This window comes from Labeo rohita, chromosome 19 (genome assembly GCF_022985175.1).
Source record: "Labeo rohita strain BAU-BD-2019 chromosome 19, IGBB_LRoh.1.0, whole genome shotgun sequence".
NCBI classification, from domain to species: Eukaryota; Metazoa; Chordata; class Actinopteri; order Cypriniformes; family Cyprinidae; genus Labeo; species Labeo rohita.
Window position 1 is genome coordinate 278552 of NC_066887.1, and position 22066 is coordinate 300617.

Genomic DNA, 22066 nt, shown 5'->3' on the forward strand with positions numbered 1-22066 from the left:
ATGCTAAAACGATAAAGCATAAGGTGGGGGAATAAAAATGTGTAAGCCTTTAAACCTGTAATTTTTCAACTTTTAGTAAATATATGTTAAATTGTATAAGATTCATGATTTTAATTAATTACATGCTTTTTAACTGATAAAAATTCAACTATTTAAAAGGAGTCCATAATTAAAACAGGAAAAAAATAGAATCTGGAAACATTAAAACAGAAGAAAATGGAATTTGGGGTAAAATAAAATGGAATTTGGGGGGGAAAAAGCTGATTTCGTAGGTCCTTCAATTAGTGTCAAAGTACAGGTACTTTAGAGATCCCTGCTATCAAGCAACAGCTCTGTGTATAAACGCCCTAATGACTGTTATAGTGAACCAGTGCCTATCCATGTTTTCAGCAGCTTTGCTTCCAGAAGTATTTTTCCCCATTTATTCTTGTCATAGGTATTAGGAAAAAAGTCTGTGTTAAAGAGTTAACAGCCATGAACCAAACCAGCCTACTGTAAGGTGAATCGCAACATTGTGCTTTGATTTGAAGTAACAAAGGATTTTTTTTTTTTTTTTTTTTTTTTTTTTTTTTTTTTTTTTTTCAACTTCCAAAACCCAGAATACAACAAATTGGTTGGTGTTTTTAATTTATTTTGCCTGGGAAAACTCTTGAGATACATCAGAGAGGTAATGTGTGGTAATCTGACGCTGAGAGGTGATTGCATGGCATGGTCGTCAAAGTGGACTTGGTAAACGCTGCACTCTTATGACTGATTTGGCAAGCTAATGTTTTGTTTCTCCTGTTGGGTAATATTGTTGTGATTTACACAAGGCGGACCAAAGTTCTCACAGAAAACATAGGAAACTGAATTTGCAGTCATTGTTTTTTTCTCTATTGTACATAGTAGCAGGAGTACAATCACAGAAAGAATGTGTTTTTGATATGACATGATCTTAGTAATTGTTCTGTGAAGTAAATGTGGGTAGTGACAATTATCCTCTAAATGTGCGTATTCACCATGTGTCTTTATTTTGGTAACTTTTATGTGGTTTTTTTTTTTTTTTTTTTATTTGACCATTAATTATGGTTTTCATTTACAAAAAAATGATGTCTAGGTGAAGGTTTTTCACCTCTTGGGTCACAAATACAGCTTCAATTGCATAGAATGCATAAATGTTATTAATTGTTTTCTGTCCAGGCTCATGTGTTTCGTTCTCGTGTTTTTTCAGGAGCGTGCGGGCCGTCACTGTGGAGGTCTGCGGGTGCTCAGCTCCTACTGGGTGGGTGAAGACTCCACATACAAGTTCTTTGAAGTGATCCTCGTCGACATCTTCCACAAAGCCATCAGACGCAACCCCGACACGCAATGGATCACCAAGCCTGTGCACAAGCACAGGGAAATGCGTGGCCTCACGTCTGCTGGCAAGAAGAGCCGTGGTCTGGGCAAGGGCCACAAGTTCCACCTCACCATCGGCGGCTCTCGACGTGCGGCCTGGAAGAGACGCAACACCCTGCAGCTGCACCGTTATCGCTAAACAATGCGTGCTGTACATTTACACAAATAAAGTACCTTTGTATGGTCACATCATGTGTCTTTATTGTGAGAGCTTGCAGATGAACTGGGAATCTGTACAAAAGTTTTCAAGGCAGGTATTTACTTATCAGCTGGGGCGAGCAGCAGACAGGATGGTGTGCCTAAAAAAAAAAATCAAATACTATCAAAGCAGTTGCATGTAGTTGAACATCTTTACGAGTGTTACAGTTTTTCACTCATTACTATCAACAGTAGTCAACATGTAAAGTGGATCAAAAAAAAGTTAAAGTTGTCAAGACAAAATCAAGTATTCTTTTGGTTTTAGGACAAATTTAATGAAAGGTTTTGATTCAAATGTTGACTACTGTATACCAAAAGGGAAAGCTTAGAAATAATTCTGTACTGTAATGTAAATATGGACCATGTAACACTGCAATGATTGTTGTAGTGTAAAGAGAATTTATGAAAGAAAACATAATGCTACCTGTTTTTTAGGTTGTTGAGTTTTGAGTGATAGTGTTTGTTTGGTAAAAACATTTGCTGGAGCTATGGAAGAATGAGTTGATTCACTATTTTCTCACAACTATTGTCATTACAAACAAACCTGTATATGTGTAAGCCTATATATATATATATATATATACATATATATATATATATATACACACACTCTTTGGCTGTCATGACCCCCATCTACCTTGTTGGTATGTGACCATTTTTATCAGTAAACATTCTCTTCTTAAGTGAGGCGTCTTCATATGAATCCGTAATGATATGCGAGGGCCACAAAACCATCATTAGGCTCAGTTTTTTTTAAAACTCAGATTTATACATCATCTGAAAGCTGAATAAATAAACTTCCCATTGATGTATGGTTTTGTTAAGAAATATGGCTGGGATACAACTATTTACAGTTTTTCACATTTGCTTCAAGTTTAGGCAGTTTAGACATTGTTTGCAGATCTCATGCACTCTTTTTTGAAAACTCTAAACACATTCTCAATCACTAAGACACTGTTTGCTCTGTGATGAACTTGTGATGTAAGACCCTGAACACAAGAAAGCAAAAGTTAAGCACAACTGCAACACGGTTGTTATCGTTTACACACAATAATTCAAAATTCTTCACACATTTCAAAATATTTAAATATACAAAATATAAGCCATTTCAGAGGCACGGGTGCATCTGTCAATCTCTCTATACATATCGCAATAATAAAAAGATGCATAAACATACACTCAAAAGAAATCACACCTAAGTTAAAATACACATATGTATGCACAAAACACACATAGATAGCTAGATAGATAGATCAAAAATGATTTTGGTTTTGGGAAAATGTTTATAAAAAGAAAACGGAAACATTTTAGAAACGTGGAAATTGACTGCATGTTATGTGAAAACAACATGAATTGTGTTAATGGTATGGTCACAACACAAATGTTGTGGTAATTGTCGACTTGATCGCACAGACACTATTTGAGCTAAACTGATCTGGTCAATGACATCACTGAGTTAGCAATGACCAGACTTTAACTGAAAAACTGAGTGTTCAGTATCATGCTCTTGCATTATTGACACTACTTGCCTCATCGTCGCCATCTATGTAGTAAGTGTAGTGTTGCAAGTGCCATATAAATAAAGGTGACGACCTAATTGTGTTCAGAGTTTTGAAAATGTGACTACAGATTGAACAAAATGATGTTTGCAATTGTAAAAAACTGTAATCGTATTTATCGTAGAGTTTATCAATTTACCAACATAATAAGATAAAGTTCACCAACACTGCTCCTATTTGATTGGGACTGGAGCTGAACTCTGCAGGACGGTAGGCTGGAGACCCCTCTAATAGATATTCTTTCATTCTCTTTTGTTTATTGAAAACCAGAACACGATTTTCTCCTAACGAACTCTTGGTATGTTGATTGTAAGAACAGTCCCATAAGGACAACTAACCATGTTGACTGCAAAATATCAGAACAAACATCTTCTGAACTCTGTGAATAAACTTGCATTAAACAATGTTGTGGTAAAATTTTAGATATTTCTTACTAAGCTACCAAAATGTCACACTTAAAGATTTCAAACACACACTTCTGGTATGAAACACCCTTCCAGCACCCTTTCTTTTTTGGTCATTTAATGCAAGTTGTGGTAATATAATGCAGGGAATTGATAACGATGTACTCCATCTTATGTGTGCATTATGTAAAGTGGAATGGAGAATGGAGAATTTCAAATATACATCTAAATCAGTGGCGGCTACTGGTCTGTCAAATAGGGGGAAGCTCATTTTCGGCCTACATCGTAAAATTGTCTATTTATTTATTCACAAGAATGTGCCTTATTGTCATAAGTAAGTCACAATGCAAACAATCGTAAAAAAAAAAGCTTTAGTTTTATTATGCAAAATATGATGTATTTTTTCTTTTAGTCAGATGTTACTATATAGTATAAATATTTTGCAATTTTAATAAGGTTATTATGGAGATTTATTTATTTATTTATTTCTAAAGTATTTTAATAGAAATATAAGGTTTCATTATGTTATGTTAAAATTTTTCAAGATTACTATATATATATATATATATATATATATATATATATATTTATATTAATTTATAGTCATCCTCCATGTTAATATTTAATGTAGTAATCTATATATATATATTGATTACTACATTAAATATTAACATGAATGAATGAATGAACGATCTAAAAAAAATATTAAACTCTGTAAAAGTGAAACAAGGAATGTGGTGTATAATTGTGTGAAATGTATGATGAAAATCAAGCAATTTCGCCAAGCAAATATAAAGAAATAGGTTGCAGCAGTTTTATTTCGACTGAACTTGAGAAATCCACGATGGGACTGAGCGCGAATAGCTTCAGCGATTCCTTATAGTACAAAATCGCTGTCAGTCAAAAGGAGATGCAATCTTTCGACAGACCCTCCAATCATCACGCAGAAGCTCGGCGTCCAGGCCAGCCCACTCCTCATTTGCTCCTCATTCACCCCCAGAGACGCTGAGCGTCCGTGGGCGGGACATAATCGCAGCGTTTATCCAATGACCGTCTAGTTTCAAAGCACTGAAAAAAAACGTTCAAAGCAGCCGCATTGAAGTCAATGGACGCTGGGCTTCAACGGGGAAATGCACTGTGACGCTACGGGAATGTATGAGAAGAAAATCAAGTCAGCCGACCTGCTATATCTAACTGATTCTGAACGAACTCGTCTTTGAGATGAACGTTTTCTAACGCATTTTTAGTCAATAAAATGTTAATACAATAGTACATAATTTGACCATTAATTTTGTGATATTATAGGGGAAGCTGAGCTTCCCTTGCAGTCTTAAAGAAATCGCCACTGATCTAAATTATTAAAGAAAATCCTGTCCCCACAGATTATGTTTGTGACAGAGTAACACACAGTGTCATAATGGTAATATAAAATGATACTATCTTCATTTGGTGCACTAATTTGATATCATTACATCACTTTAAAACTTAACGTGAAATGTTTCAGATGAAAAATGTGCTTAATAAATGACTCTTGTATTAACATTTTTATCTCATTCACCGACATTGATTTTCAGAACATAATATTCTATAGCTATTTGACTGCTGTATTTTATGATAAGCTTTAGTCATAGTGTGTGTCAGGTAACCACGCTCGTGTTAAACCCAACACTAAGAGTTCATATGAAGGTTGTTATCTGAGTTTGGGAACAGCCAGTGAATCTTTTAAACTTATTTTTGTGGCGTCTCTAGTGTTTAAATTTCATTTTTGCGTACACATATTTAGCCAGAGGCCCTAACGCTCTGACCCCTGACATCTGTGGCAAGAGCTTAAAATGGAATGGAAAAGCTCAGCAGTGTTTGGTATGAGAACCATTTCACATGCTCATCGCTTCAGTGCTGCTTTTTGCACTCTTTAAGGGCCATAAAGTGACATTACTGAATTAGCATTAGATGCAAATCTAAATAATAATGTATTCAAAATAAATCTTCTTTCTGATATTTATGATGATTTTCTTAATTATGGTCATTTTAGAGTTTACCACTACTATCCTGCTTTTTATTTATGGTTTAGTATAATGAATAGAAAGGGGTAGAACTGTAGAGATTTAATAAGTCATTTAATAAGTCATTTGTCAAAAAATGTCAACAAAATAATTTGATGTGATTAATGCATGTATGTTCGAGTGTATTTATGTATGTCCGTCCAGTCTCTCAAGTCAGATAGAGATATAATGTTACGAATTATATGATCATAGTAAAAAAATTATCAAGGTCACATTAACATTACACTTTTTTTATTTCTTTAAAAAATACTTAAATGTCTTACATGTATATTCATTTTAAATTAAAAACGTTACAGCAAATAGCAGTAGGCGTAAATACCAACATGTTAATGTTTATAAGAATGCAACGTCTTAATGTTTCTAAAATTAAAATCTAAATTCATTTTGTTTTCTCACTATTATTATAATTTTCGTTCATTGCCACGTTTTTATGTGAATCACCCTAAAAGCTACCAAACGATTCATGCTACTTTATGCCTCGTTAGGAGTGTAGATCTACGCTACATTTCTTTAAATAGGCCTCTGACCATTAAATGTCCGTTTGATGTTATGGGCGGTATTTGGTGCTCCTGTCCCTCCTGGGATCTACTCCCCTGGGGTCATCAGGGCACTCCGGGTGTGGGCTGAGGGTGCACAGGAGGCCCCTGCAGGAGCAGTGAAAGTGTGTCAGTGGGTTATACTGACACTAATGCAGCTGGAGGCGGAGCCGCCCTGAAGTGGGTCACATGATCTGGAGACTACAGCCGCGGCAGCGCGGACGCGCAGTTTCGATCTATCACTCTACAAGCGCCCACTCTCTGCGTTAAACCTGGTTTTATTCACAACTACGAGCTACAGCAAGTCGAGTCGACTTCGTGAGCTGTTATAGAGTCTTTAATAGGCGTGAAACCGTGTCGATTTGCTCTCTAGCCGGTCCGGTTTTTATTATAGAGTTTGGAAGAGTCTAATTATTTCAACTAAAACCGACATATGTATTTATTTCTATTTTTATAAGATCTATTTTGTGTAAGTTTTTCTCAAGCGACACGGCGCTATTTGATTTAGATTTTCTGGTAGGTTTAGCTAGAAATGTTCCTCAGGTAGTGTCAAGGTAGACAAGAAGATACTCGGTTCACAGGATCCCACAGCGACTAGATAGTTGCTGTAAACTGTGTAAAAACGGCACTAACACACAGGTGACTGCGGCTCTAAGCTGTCGGAGGACATGGAATCCACAAAGGCTGGTAAGATCAGACTGGTTTTCATTTACTTTTGAATATGACTTAATAAGCAGTGATACCTTCAGTGTACTCTTATTTCAATAAATGACACCGAAACGTGTAGTTGCACGTGATGCTGTGAATGTTTACTGTACATTAGGTGTAGTTTAGGCTTGTATTACTTTATTTGCTGCATGAAAACTCTAAGTAGGTTAATAGCGCCAGGCTTGTGTTGTTATGCCATAGATTGTGGGTTACTATTGGGCTGCAGTCTCCCGACTCACATGGACCGCACAGCCTAGCCATGTGCATCTGTGTTTACGCGTCCTGTGCGTCTGCTCTGATTGGTCCAGAGAAGTCGTGACGTGCGTATTGCATAATTTGCATGGCAGTATGGATGCGTCTGCAGCTGCTGATACACGTGAGGCGGCCAAGTCTGACCCACTTTTTGGCTTTTACACCCCCAAGAAGACATGCCTAGTACACGTGGGGGTGGGGCTAAGAACACGTCAATCAACAGCTTAACGACACGACGTCCGTCCATTCATTTTTTTTTCAATGTAAAGAATAATGTAATTTAAAAATTAAATATTTGTCATGAATTGAAAAAGGGCATTGGGATTTACTTTCACAAGTAGATTTTTTTGTTTATTATTCTTATTATTTAAAATATATATAATATATATATATATATAAGTTCAGACTATGTTTGCTTTTCTTATTAAGGACAAAAATATCTATTTGATCTATTTGACCAGCATGTGATTATTGTTTAATTTAATACTTTTTGTCTTTGTAATTATTAACATACAATACAATATTCACGTTTGAAGAAAAAAAAAGCTGTTTGTTAGTAATTTATTTGAGTTGAATTGTCTGTCGGTAAGGCCTACACCCCGAAAGAGGTATTATGTAATGGTGTTACCTAACCATTGAGAGTGGGGCAGCAGAAACAGGTCAACTCGTACAGAGAGAGAGAATACAAACAGCCTGGTCCATTTTCTGACAATAAGACTGGCATCAGCTTAAATTAAAACATAAGTGCAAAGAAAATGTTTGTCATTTCATTAGTAAATATCTACCTATATGGATTGCATTTACTGTTTATATGTTTGTTTTTTATTGTTAATGATAAAAACAGTTGTCAAACAGATACATGAAAAAGCTGGAATCAATCTCTTGGCCATGTCTCATACTCACATGCTTCATAATTTATGTCTGCATATTAGGATCCACATGATTTGGAAATGAAGTTTGAAAAATAATTTGTTGCTTTTCTGTGTGTCATCCACCAGGTGGAGTAATAGCTTACATTAGCTCCTCAAGCTCAGCCTCCAGTCCAGAGTCGTGCCACAGCGACTCCTCCAACAGCAGCTATCAGTCCTGCTCTCCACCCCACGCGGGGCAGGGCCAACAGGGCGAGGCTCTTCCTGTGGCCTCTCAGTCCCGCCCACCACGGCACAGCGGGGGAAAGGCACGATCGCCCTCCACACCCAAAAGTGGCATTACAAGTGAGAAAATGATTTGAATGAAAAGATGGAAATTTGTGGAGTGTTTTCAAGCTGCAACTGATCGTCTACAAATTTAAGATATTTTTAAGGAACTGTATAAATATTTTTTCACATTTATGTTGTCATAATGTAAATTAGTATGTTGAAATATGCTTCCTCATGTTTACCCTAATGTACATATATCAACATTCCTTATTATTGTTATTATTTTTTTAAATGAGAAATAAATGGTAATGAGCTGTATTTATCCTTGCGTGCTTGATGATGTAGTAATGGCTCTCTAGATGTTTGAGGAACTGGAAGGCAGCTGAGGAGAAAGCCAAACTTAGCGTCCATGCAATCTGACCCTCTGTATTTTTTCTTCTGCAGAGATTAATGGTCTGGTGCTGCTTTGTAAAGTGTGTGGAGATGTGGCGTCAGGATTTCACTACGGTGTTCACGCCTGTGAGGGATGTAAGGTGAGAAAATGTGAAGTGTTAGTGTGTGAAGATGTGAAGAATCAGGTTTCAATTTTGTTTTTTCTGAAGTTAAAAGCTCAGAAATTGGTCTGAAAATCTGTATTTTTCCCTCTCATGTATGTACGGGTTAGTATACTTCTGAGTGAAGATAGCTGTGCACTTTTATAGTGTCTCTTTCTGTGTTAAATGATTAATGGTGTCACTGTTGTTGAATTAGATTGGACCAACGTGACATAGCTGTCATGCCATATCTGGGTCACATCTACCTGTACATTGTCCTGAAGGGACACGTCATTTTGCTTTATTTATAACTAGAAAGTCTCCTTGCCAAGCAGCCTGTTTAACCATCAGAGCAAAGCTCCATGACAGAAGGGTGTCATCGGTCCTGAGAGGGACACCTGCTCTCCATACCGACCCGAGGCTCGACACCTGTTACTCTCTGTGTGGACACAGTGACCCAGACACCTCTCTCTGTCTCTTTCACTTTTCCACCTGCAGGGTTTCTTCAGGAGGAGCATTCAGCAGAACATTCAGTATAAGAAGTGCCTTAAGAACGAAAGCTGTCCCATCATGCGCATCAACAGGAACCGATGCCAGCAGTGCCGTTTTAAGAAGTGTCTGCTCGTGGGCATGTCCAGAGACGGTGAGTTCCAACCTGTACTGTGTCCTAAATCCAAAGAATGGAATCTGTTACAGGCTGACATTTGTGACCTCAGCGTTTTAATCTTTAATAGACAAGATTTTAATGAATTAAATACTTAAAGTCTGTTACTTTAGATAGGTAGATAGATAGATAGATAGATAGATAGATAGATAGATAGATAGATGACTACATGTATAATTTAGATACAATTTTAAACAGCCTGTTGTATTAAAGTAATTGGGTAAATTGAAGTATTTGACGTTAAAGACAACATATTATGGTTTTTATAATAACATGATGATAAAAATTGCCCTCACAAATGTAAAAATTGCTTTATAAATAATAATATTTACAAATATTAGAACTTTTCCCCTTAATGGAAAAGTTAATTTTTTAACCTAGAGCTGGGCAATATGGCAAACAATTAAAATCTTGATTTTTTTTTTTTTTTTAACAATCTTTAACTAGTCAACTTCAAAATACAACATGATTTAAGTAACTTTTTCTTTATTAACCCTCTAGTTAAAAAAAAAAATTATATTCCAAGTGCACCACACATTGTCAACACGATGTAAATGTTAAACAAATTACTTGTTAAATATCTATGCAGAAAAGATGCATGAATTACATCTTGTACAAACTTGTGTTATACATATTATATGTGAAGACATAATACAAGGAAAATGCTTTAAAAACAGTCTCAAAAGTCAAGGTAATTAAAATTCAAAATGACTAAAGGTATAACACCAGTACTCTATTATTAACTTTAAATGGTCTATAAAATCAAAGAAAAGCAGCTTTCAGCCTATCATCATGATGCAAACATGAAATATCAGATATACAAGTAGTAAATGTATTTTTTTAGATTGCGGTGCTTTTCCATTGTTTTTTCGTCATAAAACATGGACGCGTTTGACTGTTGCACTCGCGCCTCTTACAGTGTCTCATGCATGAAACGGCATTATAAAAACGTGGCGATCAAGTTAAAAGAAGTTCACTCCCTTCTTTGTTTTTCCTATTTCACTATTCCGTTGCATATTTGTCAACACAAAAGCACATCACACGTGAGCGGTTAATCATGTTCTTTTGTGTTTACTGTTATCAGTGGCATAGTGTCAAAAGTATCTAATTCAAACGTTTGGTAATATTTTTATTTAAAATTGTGATTCTATTATTTCTAAAAAATAAAATCGTGGCAAAACATTAAATTCGAATTAATCGATAAAATCATAAAAATCGCTCAGCCCTGTTCTAACCCTGATTGATAGATAGACAGATAGATAGATAGACAATCTCAACAAAAAAGTTAAAGCCTGAGAAGCTGACCGTGTCTGTGCTCCTCAGCTGTGCGTTTCGGCCGGATTCCCAAACGAGAGAAGCAGCGCATGCTGCTCGAGATGCAGAATGCCATGAACAACATGATGAACAACAGCCACGGCAACCAGCCTCTGAGCAACCAGACATCAGCTCCCGATGGAGCTTCAGAGGACAGCGGCTCCAGCCCTTCCTCCCGTTCCCCATCCACCTCCCCCAGGAGCAACCGGTCAGAATCCAGCCCTGACCCCGAGCTGCTGATTGCCATGGATACGAGCCAGAGCTCAGACTCCTCCAGTGCCATTGACAGCGGGGAGGAGGAGGTCATCGGCAAAGTCACTAGGGCGCACCAGGAGACGTTCATGTACAATCAGGAGCAGGGCGGCGTGCCTTCAGAGGCTCCTAACAACTATAGCCATTGCACAGAGAAGACTCAGGAGGTTTGGAACCAGCAGAACAATACATCCTCAGAGGGTAAACCGAAGCCACCATCAGGCTGTGCTCCACAGGGCCCTGAAGACTCAGGACAAGGCCGCAGCACTCTGAGCAGCTGTCCTGTCAGACAGCCCAACAGCAGCTCTGCTGGACAATCCCTGCAGAACCTCTGTCTGAGAGCTCATAATGACAATGAAACTCATGTCAGTGGCAGCTGTAGTGTCCCAACATTTGCAAGGGTTAACAGGATGCACCTGGTGAGTTACACTAATGCCAAAATAGCAATACCAAAATTTCAGTAACCATACAAATACTCATGATTCTCGCTCACAGGTTTGCCCCATGAACACATCGCCCTATGTGGATCCTCAGAAGTCGGGTCACAGTATTTGGGAGGAGTTCTCCATGAGCTTCACCCCGGCTGTCAGAGAGGTGGTGGAATTTGCAAAGCGCATCCCAGGATTCAAAGACCTGTCCCAGCATGACCAGGTCAGCCTGCTGAAGGCTGGCACTTTTGAGGTATGAACAACAAAGAAGTCTCTACACTGAATGAAATGGACTAAAATTGTTGCAAAAAGACAGTTTTAACACCGAATTAACAGTGTCTCTTTACACTAAGTGCAAATAGCCCACCTTGTTGGGAGAGGCCATTTACTTTAACTAACCCACCAATGTGTGATTGGGTAAGGTACGTTACACATGCTTTTTGGTGCCCGAGTTCGAATCCACCTTTCGCTGAACTCATTCTTCTCACTTTTCACATCTCATATCACATCAGAAAGACATTTATTTAAAAAAAAATGAAGGAAGTAATTGAAAAGTTGAAAATAAAGTATTGAGTAGGGTTAGAGTAGATATTGGGACGGCTTTATTGTCCCAATAAGGCAGCATTTATTTAATAATTTTAATAAAAATGTTAATTTATTGATTTTACACTCAGTACATTATAGCATATAATAGCATGTTTGCTTAGCAACAGATTGTAAGTGCAAACAGTGATAGATGCTGTTTACACTAAGTGCACATAGCTTTAGATTCTATTTACACTACCAGAAAATTACAGGATTTTCTGCTATTTATAATACTTATTGCAAATAGAGGCAATTATCTGCACGTCAGTATTGTAGTACATTATAAAACAGTATGCAGTAATAATGTATTGAGTGTAAATTGTAGTTATAATTGGAATTATTAAATAGTTGCAGCCTTACTGGGACAATAAGCCCTCCTTACACCTATCCTAACCGTAACTGATACTTTATTTTCAACCTTTCGATTATTTCCTTCATTTTTATTGAAAATAAATGCCTTTCTGATATGAGATTTGAAAAGGGAGAAAAAAAGTTTGCCGAAGGTAGATTCGAACCCCGGTCGTTGTTGTTGTTGTTGTTCGTTGTTGTTTTACAGAGGTCTTTTGTAGTGTTGACTAGCCCAATCACACGTCGGTGGGCGAAGTTAGTGTAAATAGCCTCTGCCAACAAGGCGGGCTATTTGCACTTAGCATAAATAGACACTCAGTATTTGTAAATAGTGTAAATAGAATCTATTGCTTTTTCCACTTAACATAAGTAGCATCTAATTGCTTTTGACACTTAGTGCACATAGAATTAAATTTAATTCCATTGGATTGTTGTTTGGTCTGTAGGTGCTGGTGGTGCGCTTTACATCCCTGTTCGATGTGAAGGAGCGCACAGTTACATTTCTGAGTGGCAGGAAGTATAGCGTGGAGGTTCTGCGCTCGATGGGTGCCGGTGATCTCCTCAACTCAATGTTTGACTTCACCGAGAAGCTTCAAGCTCTAAACCTCAGCGAGGAGGAAATGAGCCTCTTCACGGCCGTAGTGCTGGTGTCTGCAGGTACTTACCACTTCCTGTTGTGTTATACTGTAGTTTTGTATCTATGATGAGGCTTTGACTTACTTGGTTAAATGTATTCCCATAGATCGCTCTGGTCTCGAGAACGTCAACTCAGTCGAGGCCCTTCAGGAGACTCTGATTCGAGCTCTGCGCAGCTTGATCACCAAGAACCACCCCAACGAGATCGCCATCTTCACGAAACTGCTCCTCAAACTGCCGGACCTGCGCTCGCTGAACAACATGCACTCTGAGCAGCTGTTGGCCTTTAAGGTCCACCCCTGACCACCCACCAACCCCCATAACTGTGGACCACAACTCCCCCCCCGCCCCATCCATCTCCAGAGCCTCCAGGCCTGTTCCTGCGGCCCGTTTAGCCAATGGGGAGCTTATTCAATGCCCCTTTTCTGACACTTCTCCCCATTACATTCAAAGCAATGCTGGTTAAATATGGAGGTGGGTGGGGGGGGGATACTTAAGAAGTCGTTGTACTGTAAAACGCCTCTGTTCGTGCTAACGCACACGACTCGCAGACACAAACTGGAGGGGTTTCGTTGTAGATGCTTACAAGAGTTTGTATGATTACGGGGTTTGTGTGTACACAGAGGCACCTTGAATTTGTTTTTAGATTTATACTGCCTGTGCAATAAGTGACGAGTTCACTGTTTTTAGATGTTCCTTGTTGGTCTTTTAATACTTTCAGAGAAGAGGAAGTAAGGTATCTTGTGGCCGAATGAATGCTGTGTGTTGTTAAGGGGAGATTATGAAGGGATATTCACACACATAAGCTTAAAACTAACGAGAAACTAAGTACGCAGAGCACAGTTTGACATCCTTTCTAATTTGAAGAAAAGAAAAAACAAAAAGCACCAACTAAGAAATGGAAGAATGTGGAACAGGCTGCTAATCAGAGATTTCTGGCAGAAAGACACAGGAATGTTTAATGGATAGATCTATTTTTGTAGTTTGTTCCTGTCTTAAAATCTGTAGTTAAGTGCAGAGGAAGCCACTCTCAAGCCTGAAAAATTATGTAAGTATGTGAACGCAAAAGCCTCTTGCTACACAAGCTAAAATTTGTGGATGGCTGCATTCCAAAATGTGTTAACATTCTAACACAGCGCGTTGCATGCTGATGCAGTAGCAGACATTGACAAACTGTCTTTTTACAGTCTGTTTCTCTTCCAGGTCAGCTACTGCCAACAGTTTGAAGAGAATCTTGCTGAGCAATTAAAAGTTAGTTCAGCTGTTGACACAGTTATAGCTAGCTACCTGACTAGTGATGCATTTGGTTTATTGCCACAGACCTCTAAAGCTGACTGTTGCCGGCTTGAGATTCGGTCAGACCGCAGGCTTGGCCAAGCATTTGCATTCTTGTTTCTGACTTAGGTCTGCATAGTGGTGCATCTGTGTATATGTCCTGATTCGTAGAGCTTTTAGTAATGACACAGCGCTTGATGATGCGAAATGACGAAAGGAGGAGTAGAATGCAACACGTTTTGTCACTAGAAGAATTGTGCATGCTCCTCCCCGGTAGTGATGGGACTCAAAGCCATCCACAGTGTGTGCATATAGCTGAGGCCACACCCTAACTGACACCTGCCGGTTTGATGCATCTGTATGAGTGATAATTTCAGGCTGAATATTTATGATGATTTTTAATTTCTTTTTGGAGGAAACACTCCCCTTCAAAGAATTGTAATCCTGTTCATTTCTCTTTTCTGAATGTTGCTTTTTCCTTTTGGCTAAGTCTGGCTAAGTGAAAGTTCTTGTAGAATTATTGTGTCTGTGTGATCAGCTGCAGTAAGCAAATAGTGCGCATACTCGAGCGCCGTTGGACCAGACAGGAAGAGGAAACAGGAAATGGCCCAAAACTCCACCAAGTAACACTGGCAATGCCTCTCACCATGCCAGCTCTGGGCATCTGAACTCTTATCGGTCGGTTTTGATATCAAAGCTGCTGTAGATGAATAGACAAGAAAAGAAGTATCTTGAGTTATTTTTGGTGTTGGTGTTCCTGTCTCATTGTTCAGCCTGTGGCTCACTCAGTGTCATTGTTGTGTTGCCATAATCCAGTCTGTCAGTTTTCTTCTGTGAAAGCATTGTAAGATAGCTAGATTTCTATATATATATATATAAATATATAATATAATTAAATACATATAAAATAAGAAAATAAACAGATAAATGCTGAACTCATTCTTTCCATGCGTTTAGTCATTTTTGCACCCATGTCTCACCAGTACAAATGCATAGACAAAACCATTGATGTCAAAAGGACAGACATACTATCATTTGAAAGTTTGGAATCTTTAAAATTAAAGGGATAGTTTACCTAAAAATGAAAATTTGATGTTTATCTGCTTACCCCCAGGGCATCCAAGATGTAGGTGACTTTGTTTTTTCAGTAGAACACAAACAAAGATGTTTAACTCAAACCGTTGCAGTCTGTCAGTCATATAATGGCAGTCAATGGCTTTGAGAATCAAAAAAATATACGGGACAAGTGACGCTGCTTTTTTTGTGTTCATATGGTTTAAATAAATTTACAAGGGTTAAAATTTCTAAATAAATTGCATACATTCTCTTTTTTGTGGAACAAGTCTAAATTTTCTGGTTTTAATTCATTTTGAGATAATATTTGGGGGATGATTGCAAAAATGTCAGTGTGGTGTAACCATAAAAACTTTGTACCAAATAACTTGCTTAAAAAAGGTGAAATTCTCAATAAAACACCAGATCAGCTAGTTTGGCATAATCTTATATTAGTACTGTTTAATAGTAAAATAAGAGCACCATTGTTCTGAATATTATAATTAATTTGGGGAATTATGTGAGTCAAGTCAAGTTCCTGAAGTGTCAAGGTGGTGTAACCACCATTCAAGGAGCCATTTTGTTAATATCTTGAAAGAAGATAGTGATTATCGAAATTATATCACAGAAAACGACCTCTTGTGATACTAACTGCTGCATGCAGTGGTTAGTAACTCTCTTTAAAATGTGAGATAATTTGACATTTTTAGGGTATGGTCAGGTATTCTTCGGTATACAGTATATGTCAAATGGTATGACCTTAGGAATACATTGATAATTCATCAATATTATAAAAATGGGTATTAACGTACTTGGTTAAATGAATTCCCATAGAAAAAAAATTTCATTTGAAATATTCCCAACAAGGCCATGTACTTACATAGGTGTCCATGATAATGCCTGTCAAATTTGATTTTAAGTGGTGTAACCGGTAACACCATTTGACTCCTATTACAAGCCTTTCTTTTAGGGGCCAATTTAGTCAAATAACACTAGTTTATGATGCTGATTAAAGATGTAATTTAAACTAACCAACTATTTGAAACTATTTTCAAGTGTTTAATGCTGTATTTTTTGAGAAAGTGGTTCTTTATCAACTTCATTATTGAAGCTCTGTAAGTCTAGGATACAATAATGATGTTGCACAACATTTGTGTTTTTGAAATGTTTAGCTTTAATGCATAAAAAAGTACTCCAGATGGCTCCAGGCGTTAATAAAGGCCTCCTGAAGTGAATCAATGTGCTTTTGTAAGCAAAATATCTATATATAAAACTTTATAAACTGCAATCTCTAGCTTCTGCTAACTGTTGTACTTGTGTTCATGAGAGAATGGCGTTCCAGTGGATGATGTAGAATGTACCATAAGCTCCAGTAAGAAGTGAGAAACACAGAATCGTAGACTTCGTTATAAGCCAAGAGGAGATTGGTTTTCCTTTGCTGTAAACAAAACTTTGTTCTCGCGAGAGCAGCATATTCTCACCAATGCTTATGCTGAGTCTGCGTTCTACATCCGCTGGAATGCCACTCACTAGTGAACACAAGTACGATAGACAGCAGAAGCTAGAGGTTACAGTTTATAAAGTTTTAAATATGGATATTTGTCCTACAAAAGTGCATTGATTCACTTCAGGAGGCCCCCTGTAGCCATCTGGAACACTTTTTTTATGATGGATGGATGCAGTTTATTGGACTATTGAATATCACCCATTCACTTTTAATGTCACTCCAATTGTATTCATTTGAAAGAAGAAAGTTGCTTACGATGGCTTAAAGGAGAGGGGAGGGATCATGGGGTAATTTTCATTTTTGGGTGAACTATCCCTTTCAGCAATATATAGTATCACATGATATAATGTAATATAAACATAAATAATTTAAAGGGGTCATCGGATGCCCATTTTCCACAAGTTGATATGATTCTTTAGGGTCTTAATGAAAAGTCTATAATATACTTTGGTTAAAGGGGTCATCGGATGCTAAGTTCACTTTTACATGTTGTTTGAACATTATTTGAACAGTGTATGTACAAATCTACCCTATAATGATAAAAATCCATGCAGTGGTTTTTAAAGAATCTGTAAAATTAATATTCCCTTTTTCAGATCAAGTCATTCTCAGATGCCTGTCGTTGTGGCATCACACCCACAGAGGCCGCTCCCACAATAGTTGACTGACATGAACATTTTACCTCAGATCAGCTGTAACAGTCCGCCCTTTTTTGTTTTCGAAACCGGAGCAGGGATGTAAGTTAGACAAGAATATCTCAGATTGAGCGATTGAGGCGTTGTGTTGCTGGATGTAATAATGAACGTAGTGGTCGTCATTTACTCCTGACATCTGAGCAGCTGAAGATGCAGTAGATTACATTTGTTTGTGAAGGGAATGCGCCTCCCAATCTACGGAGAGATCTACTCTCTGTCTATGTTCGCGTGAATCATTCATCACCCAGCTTCACTTACAGCAGAAGTGAGTATAAGGGTTTTTTTATGAATCTTTGCGATCACCTTTCCTAATAAAGTGCTAGTTAGCACTTTAGTTTAGCAGCTAAATGTGGCTAAATGCGGCTAAAGTAAACAGGCTCATCTTTCCACAGCGAGAAGAGAGGGGCGGGGCAAGCAGAGCTCATTTGCATTTAAAAAGCAGCCTTGAGCAGAATGAGATGATTTTTGCAGAGCTGATTTTGGCAAGGTAAAAAGGGTGTTGTTTTACACAACCATTGAGAATTTTTAAACAAAGTATATTATAGACTTTTTATTAAGACCCTAAAGAATCATATCAACTTGTAGAAAATGGGCATCCAATGACTTTAAAAATTCTCAATGGTTGTGTAAGACAACACCCTTTTTACCTTGTCAAAATGAGCTCTGCCAAAATCATCCCATTCTGAGGGATTGTTCCTTTAAATGCAAATGAGCTCTACTCCCTATTCTTGCATCTGATGACCCCATTAAGAGGTTAATGTAGTAGATTTTATTGGGCAAGCTATGAATTAATCAATTATAATTAATGTTAATGTAGCCATTTATATATCAAGTTATTCCTCCATTATAATCCTAGATGCCTAGAAACCTTGGTGGGAGACAGAGGCCTGCATGGTGAAACGGTATGGACCCTCAGATATAAGAAATAGATGGACCTGTCAAGGGTCTCATTCTATACCAAAACAAGTTTGGGTGGCCTCTCTCTCTTTCACCCTAGGGAGAAATTAATTATATACATAAGGTATAGAACACGCCTTAAAGAAACTGTATAAAAGGGGCAACACAAAGAACTTAGATAGATTTGCTCTGCAGGTGACTTCTCGGCTTTATTCTCTTTGTAAATAAAGTCTATCATCTGAAATCAAGACCAAAGGCTCTGAGTGTGGTTCTTAGGCAGAACGGGCAGGAGCCACCACATTAATCATGTAGCAGAATAATGTAGTATGGGTGTCTACATTTGAACATAAATTCACTGATAAAAAATGTTAACCAATTTACATCTGTAAAACACAATTCATTAAATTTCTGATATTTTATAATTAATATGATATAACAGAGCTATCAAGTTTAGGTAAATTTGTATGTTTGTATTTGTACTTTTTGCATTATACAGGCGTTATAGGCCAAGTCATAAAAAATGAGCAACACCACATAGTTTAATTTGCTAATAGCTTTGCTTTCACATCCAATTGTGATAGCTTTTTACCAGTACTATCTTTGTATGAAATTTAGTGAAGATTGGACCAATGGCCTGTGACAGGAGTGTCCAATCCTGCTCTTGAAAAACCACTTTCCTGCAGAATTTAGCTCCAACACACATGCCTGGAAGTTTTTAGCGATTCTGAAAAACTTGATTAGCTGGTTCAGGTGTGTTTAATTAGAGCTAGACCTAAACTCTGCTGGAAGGTGGTCTTCCAGGAAAAAGTAGGTTTTTCTGAAAATTAAAAATGGTTGAAAGTATTTTTAGACTGAAATGAAATTGAATATATATTTTTGAGATTTACAGTGCCTACACTGTAAAAAATAAAAAAACACAATTTGTTGAGTCAGCTTAAAATAATTTTTTTACCCTGCTGCCTTAAAATTTTAAGTTCAGTCAACTAAAATAAGTTTATTCAATTTGAAATGTTAAGCTGTACTAAGTAACAATTTAGATATTTGTGTTTGCTAAACTTAACAGATGGGTAAGTAACCCAACTGCCTTAAAATTTTAAGTTGATTTAACTCAAATATCTAAGTTGTCACTTAGTATAATTTAACATTTCAAGTTGAATAAACTTTTTTTTGAGTTGACTGAACTTAAAATTTTAAGGCAGCCAGGTTACAAATTATTTTAAGTTGACTCAACAAATTGTTTTTTTACAGTGTATAGATAATCATCATACCCTGTGAAACCCTTTACTTTTTGTCACATTACAAAGGGACTTTGCCTTTATTGTGGTGCTGTCGGTCACTTCCTGGTGGACTGTCCGGTAAAAGGAACAGCCCGACAGTAGGATTGGGGTTACTGTCAGGCGGATTATCACTAGAAAGATCCTCATCCACAACTCTCCTCCCGGTAAGACTGCAGTGGGCAGCCACCTCACACAACTGCCTGGCCTTGGTGGATTCCGGAGCTGAAGGTAACTTCATGGACATTGATCTGGCTCTTCACCTTCACATCCCCATTGTTCCCCTCACTCACAAGATTTCGGTCAACGCACTTCCCGAACAAACACTTCCCGACATTACTCACCAGATTACCCTCATCATATCCGGAAACCACTCAGAAAGGATTACCCTTCTGCTCACTTCATCCCCACTGGCCCCTGTTGTCCTTGGACATCCTTGGCTGGTCCACCACAACCCCAGGGTGGACTAGGGTCACAATCTGGTTTCTGCATGGAGTGACTCCTGTTATGCTTCTTGTCTTGTGTCTGCTTGTTCGTCTGTGTCTTGTTCTTTGTTGCAGAATGAGCCGGTGAACCCGTCTAACGTGCCTAAGGAGTACCTGGACCTGAAGGAAGTGTTCAGTAAGTCCAGGGCTGCTTCTCTTCCTCCGCATCGTCCATATGACTGTGCTATAGATCTAGTGCCAGGTACGTCTCCGCCTAAGGGCAAGTTATACTCACTTTCAACTCCTGAGAGGGAGGCCATGGAGAAATATATTTCTGATTCTCTAGCAGCCGGGTTCATTCGTCCTTCCTCCTCTCCCGCCAGGGCAGGGTTTTTTTTCGTGGGTAAGAAGGATGGGTCCCCCTCAATACCCTGACCGTGTATTGACTACCGAGGGCTGAACAACATCACGGTAAAGAATACCTATCCTCTACCGTTGATGTCTTCAGTCTTCGAGCGGTTGCAGGGAGCCTCCATTTTCACCAAATTGGATTTACGCAATGCTTATCATTTGGTCCGCATTAGGAAGGGGGATGAATGGAAAACTGCGTTTAATACCCCCGGGGGCACTTTGAATATCAGGTCATGCCCTTTGGGCTGTCCAACTCCCCCGTGGTTTTTCAGGCACTCGTTAATGACGTGCTGAGAGAGACATGGTTGATCAATTCATATATATCTACCTGAATGACATATTGATATTTTCTTCTTCTCTCCAGAAACATGTTCAGCACGTCAGGAGGGTGCCCCAGAGGCTGCTAGAGAATGGGCTTTTTGTCAAGGTGGAGAAGTGCGTCTTCCATGCACAGTCGGTTTCGTTTTTGGGGTATATCATCTCGTCTGAGGGGGTGTGCATGGATCCCGACAAGGTTAAGGCTTTGGTGGATTGGCCAACTCCAGATTCTCGCAAGGCCCTGCAGAGGTTTCTGGGGTTCGCCAATTTCTACCGGTGTTTTATTCGCTGCGTTCAGCCAACTAGCCTCGCCTTTGACCGCCTTGACCTCCGCCAAGACAACGTTCAGGTGGTCTAACGCAGCCGATTCTGCCTTTACCAACCTCAAGAGCCGCTTTGTTTCGGCTCCCATCCTCGTAGCCCCTGATCCCACACGTCAGTTTGTGGTGGAGGTTTCCCAGCGCTCTGCCCCTGCGCTTTTTTCTCTCGTCGTTTGTCACCTACTGAACGCAATTACGATATTGGTAACAGGGAGTTGCTGGCAGTCAAGTTGGTGTTGAAGGAGTGGCGTCACTGGCTAGAGAGTTCGGGGGTACAATTCATTTCCAAATTTTGGAGAGAGTTTTGTAGATTACTGGGGGCGAGTGTTAGTCTATCGTCTGGGTTCCATCCACAGAGCAACGGCCAAACCGAGCGGGCCAATCAGGACCTCGAGAGGGTGTTGCGATGTTTGGTTACTCAGAATCTGTCCTCTTGGAGCCAGCAACTCCCATGGGTGGAGTACGCACACAACTCGTTACCAATATCGGCTACGGGCCTTTCCCCTTTTGAATGTAGCTTAGGTTACCAGCCACCTATTTTTCCTAGTCTGGAATCCGAAGTTGCGGTCCCCTCTGCTCATGCCTTTGGCCAGAGGTGCCGTCACACCTGGAGAAGAGCTCGAGAGACTCTCCTCCGGGTGGGAGCGCGCACTAAGGCTCAGGCTGATCGCCACCGGTCTAAGCCTCCCGTCTACGTCGTGGGTCAAAAAGTGTGGCTTTCTTCCAAAAACATTCGCTCCGCTCCGTTTCCAACAAGTTAGCGCCCAAATTCATTGGCCCATTCACTGTCACTAAGATCCTTAGCCCAGTGGCAGTCCGCCTCAAACTTCCAGCGTACAGGAGAATTCATCCCGTTTTCCATGTCTCCAAATTAAAACCTGTTTTTCACTCACCC

At 38.8% G+C, this 22066-nt stretch overlaps 2 protein-coding genes and 1 long non-coding RNA gene across 4 annotated transcripts in view; 2 read left to right on the forward strand and 1 right to left on the reverse strand.

Moving 5' to 3' along the window:
* Positions 1–1564, forward strand: part of rpl15 (ribosomal protein L15) — a 211407-nt gene extending 209843 nt beyond the window's left edge. For both annotated transcript variants that reach the window (XM_051137345.1, XM_051137344.1), the window contains exon 4: positions 1211–1564. In XM_051137345.1, coding sequence (XP_050993302.1) covers positions 1211–1516 — 306 coding nt within the window. In that variant the 3' untranslated portion in view covers positions 1517–1564. The remainder of the gene's footprint in view (positions 1–1210) is intronic.
* Positions 1299–8143, reverse strand: LOC127182203 (uncharacterized). The gene is made up of 2 exons (XR_007829859.1): positions 8001–8143; positions 1299–1676 (listed from the first exon to the last, which is right to left on the reverse strand). It is a non-coding gene; the product is annotated as an uncharacterized LOC127182203 (long non-coding RNA).
* Positions 6341–15598, forward strand: nr1d2b (nuclear receptor subfamily 1, group D, member 2b). The gene is made up of 8 exons (XM_051137330.1): positions 6341–6824; positions 8096–8311; positions 8681–8769; positions 9268–9412; positions 10757–11418; positions 11495–11680; positions 12807–13017; positions 13103–15598. The coding sequence occupies exons 1-8, from the start codon at positions 6806–6808 to the stop codon at positions 13297–13299; spliced, it is 1725 nt and encodes a 574-aa protein (XP_050993287.1). The 5' UTR covers positions 6341–6805; the 3' UTR covers positions 13300–15598.
* The last annotated feature ends 6468 nt before the right edge of the window (positions 15599–22066 follow it).

Bases quoted from the DNA above. Each gene is read 5' to 3' on its own strand.
- nr1d2b (XM_051137330.1), top strand. The intron at 8,312-8,680 runs GTGAGAAAATGA...TTTCTTCTGCAG, and splicing joins ACCCAAAAGTGGCATTACAA to AGATTAATGGTCTGGTGCTG. The intron at 8,770-9,267 runs GTGAGAAAATGT...TTCCACCTGCAG, and splicing joins ACGCCTGTGAGGGATGTAAG to GGTTTCTTCAGGAGGAGCAT.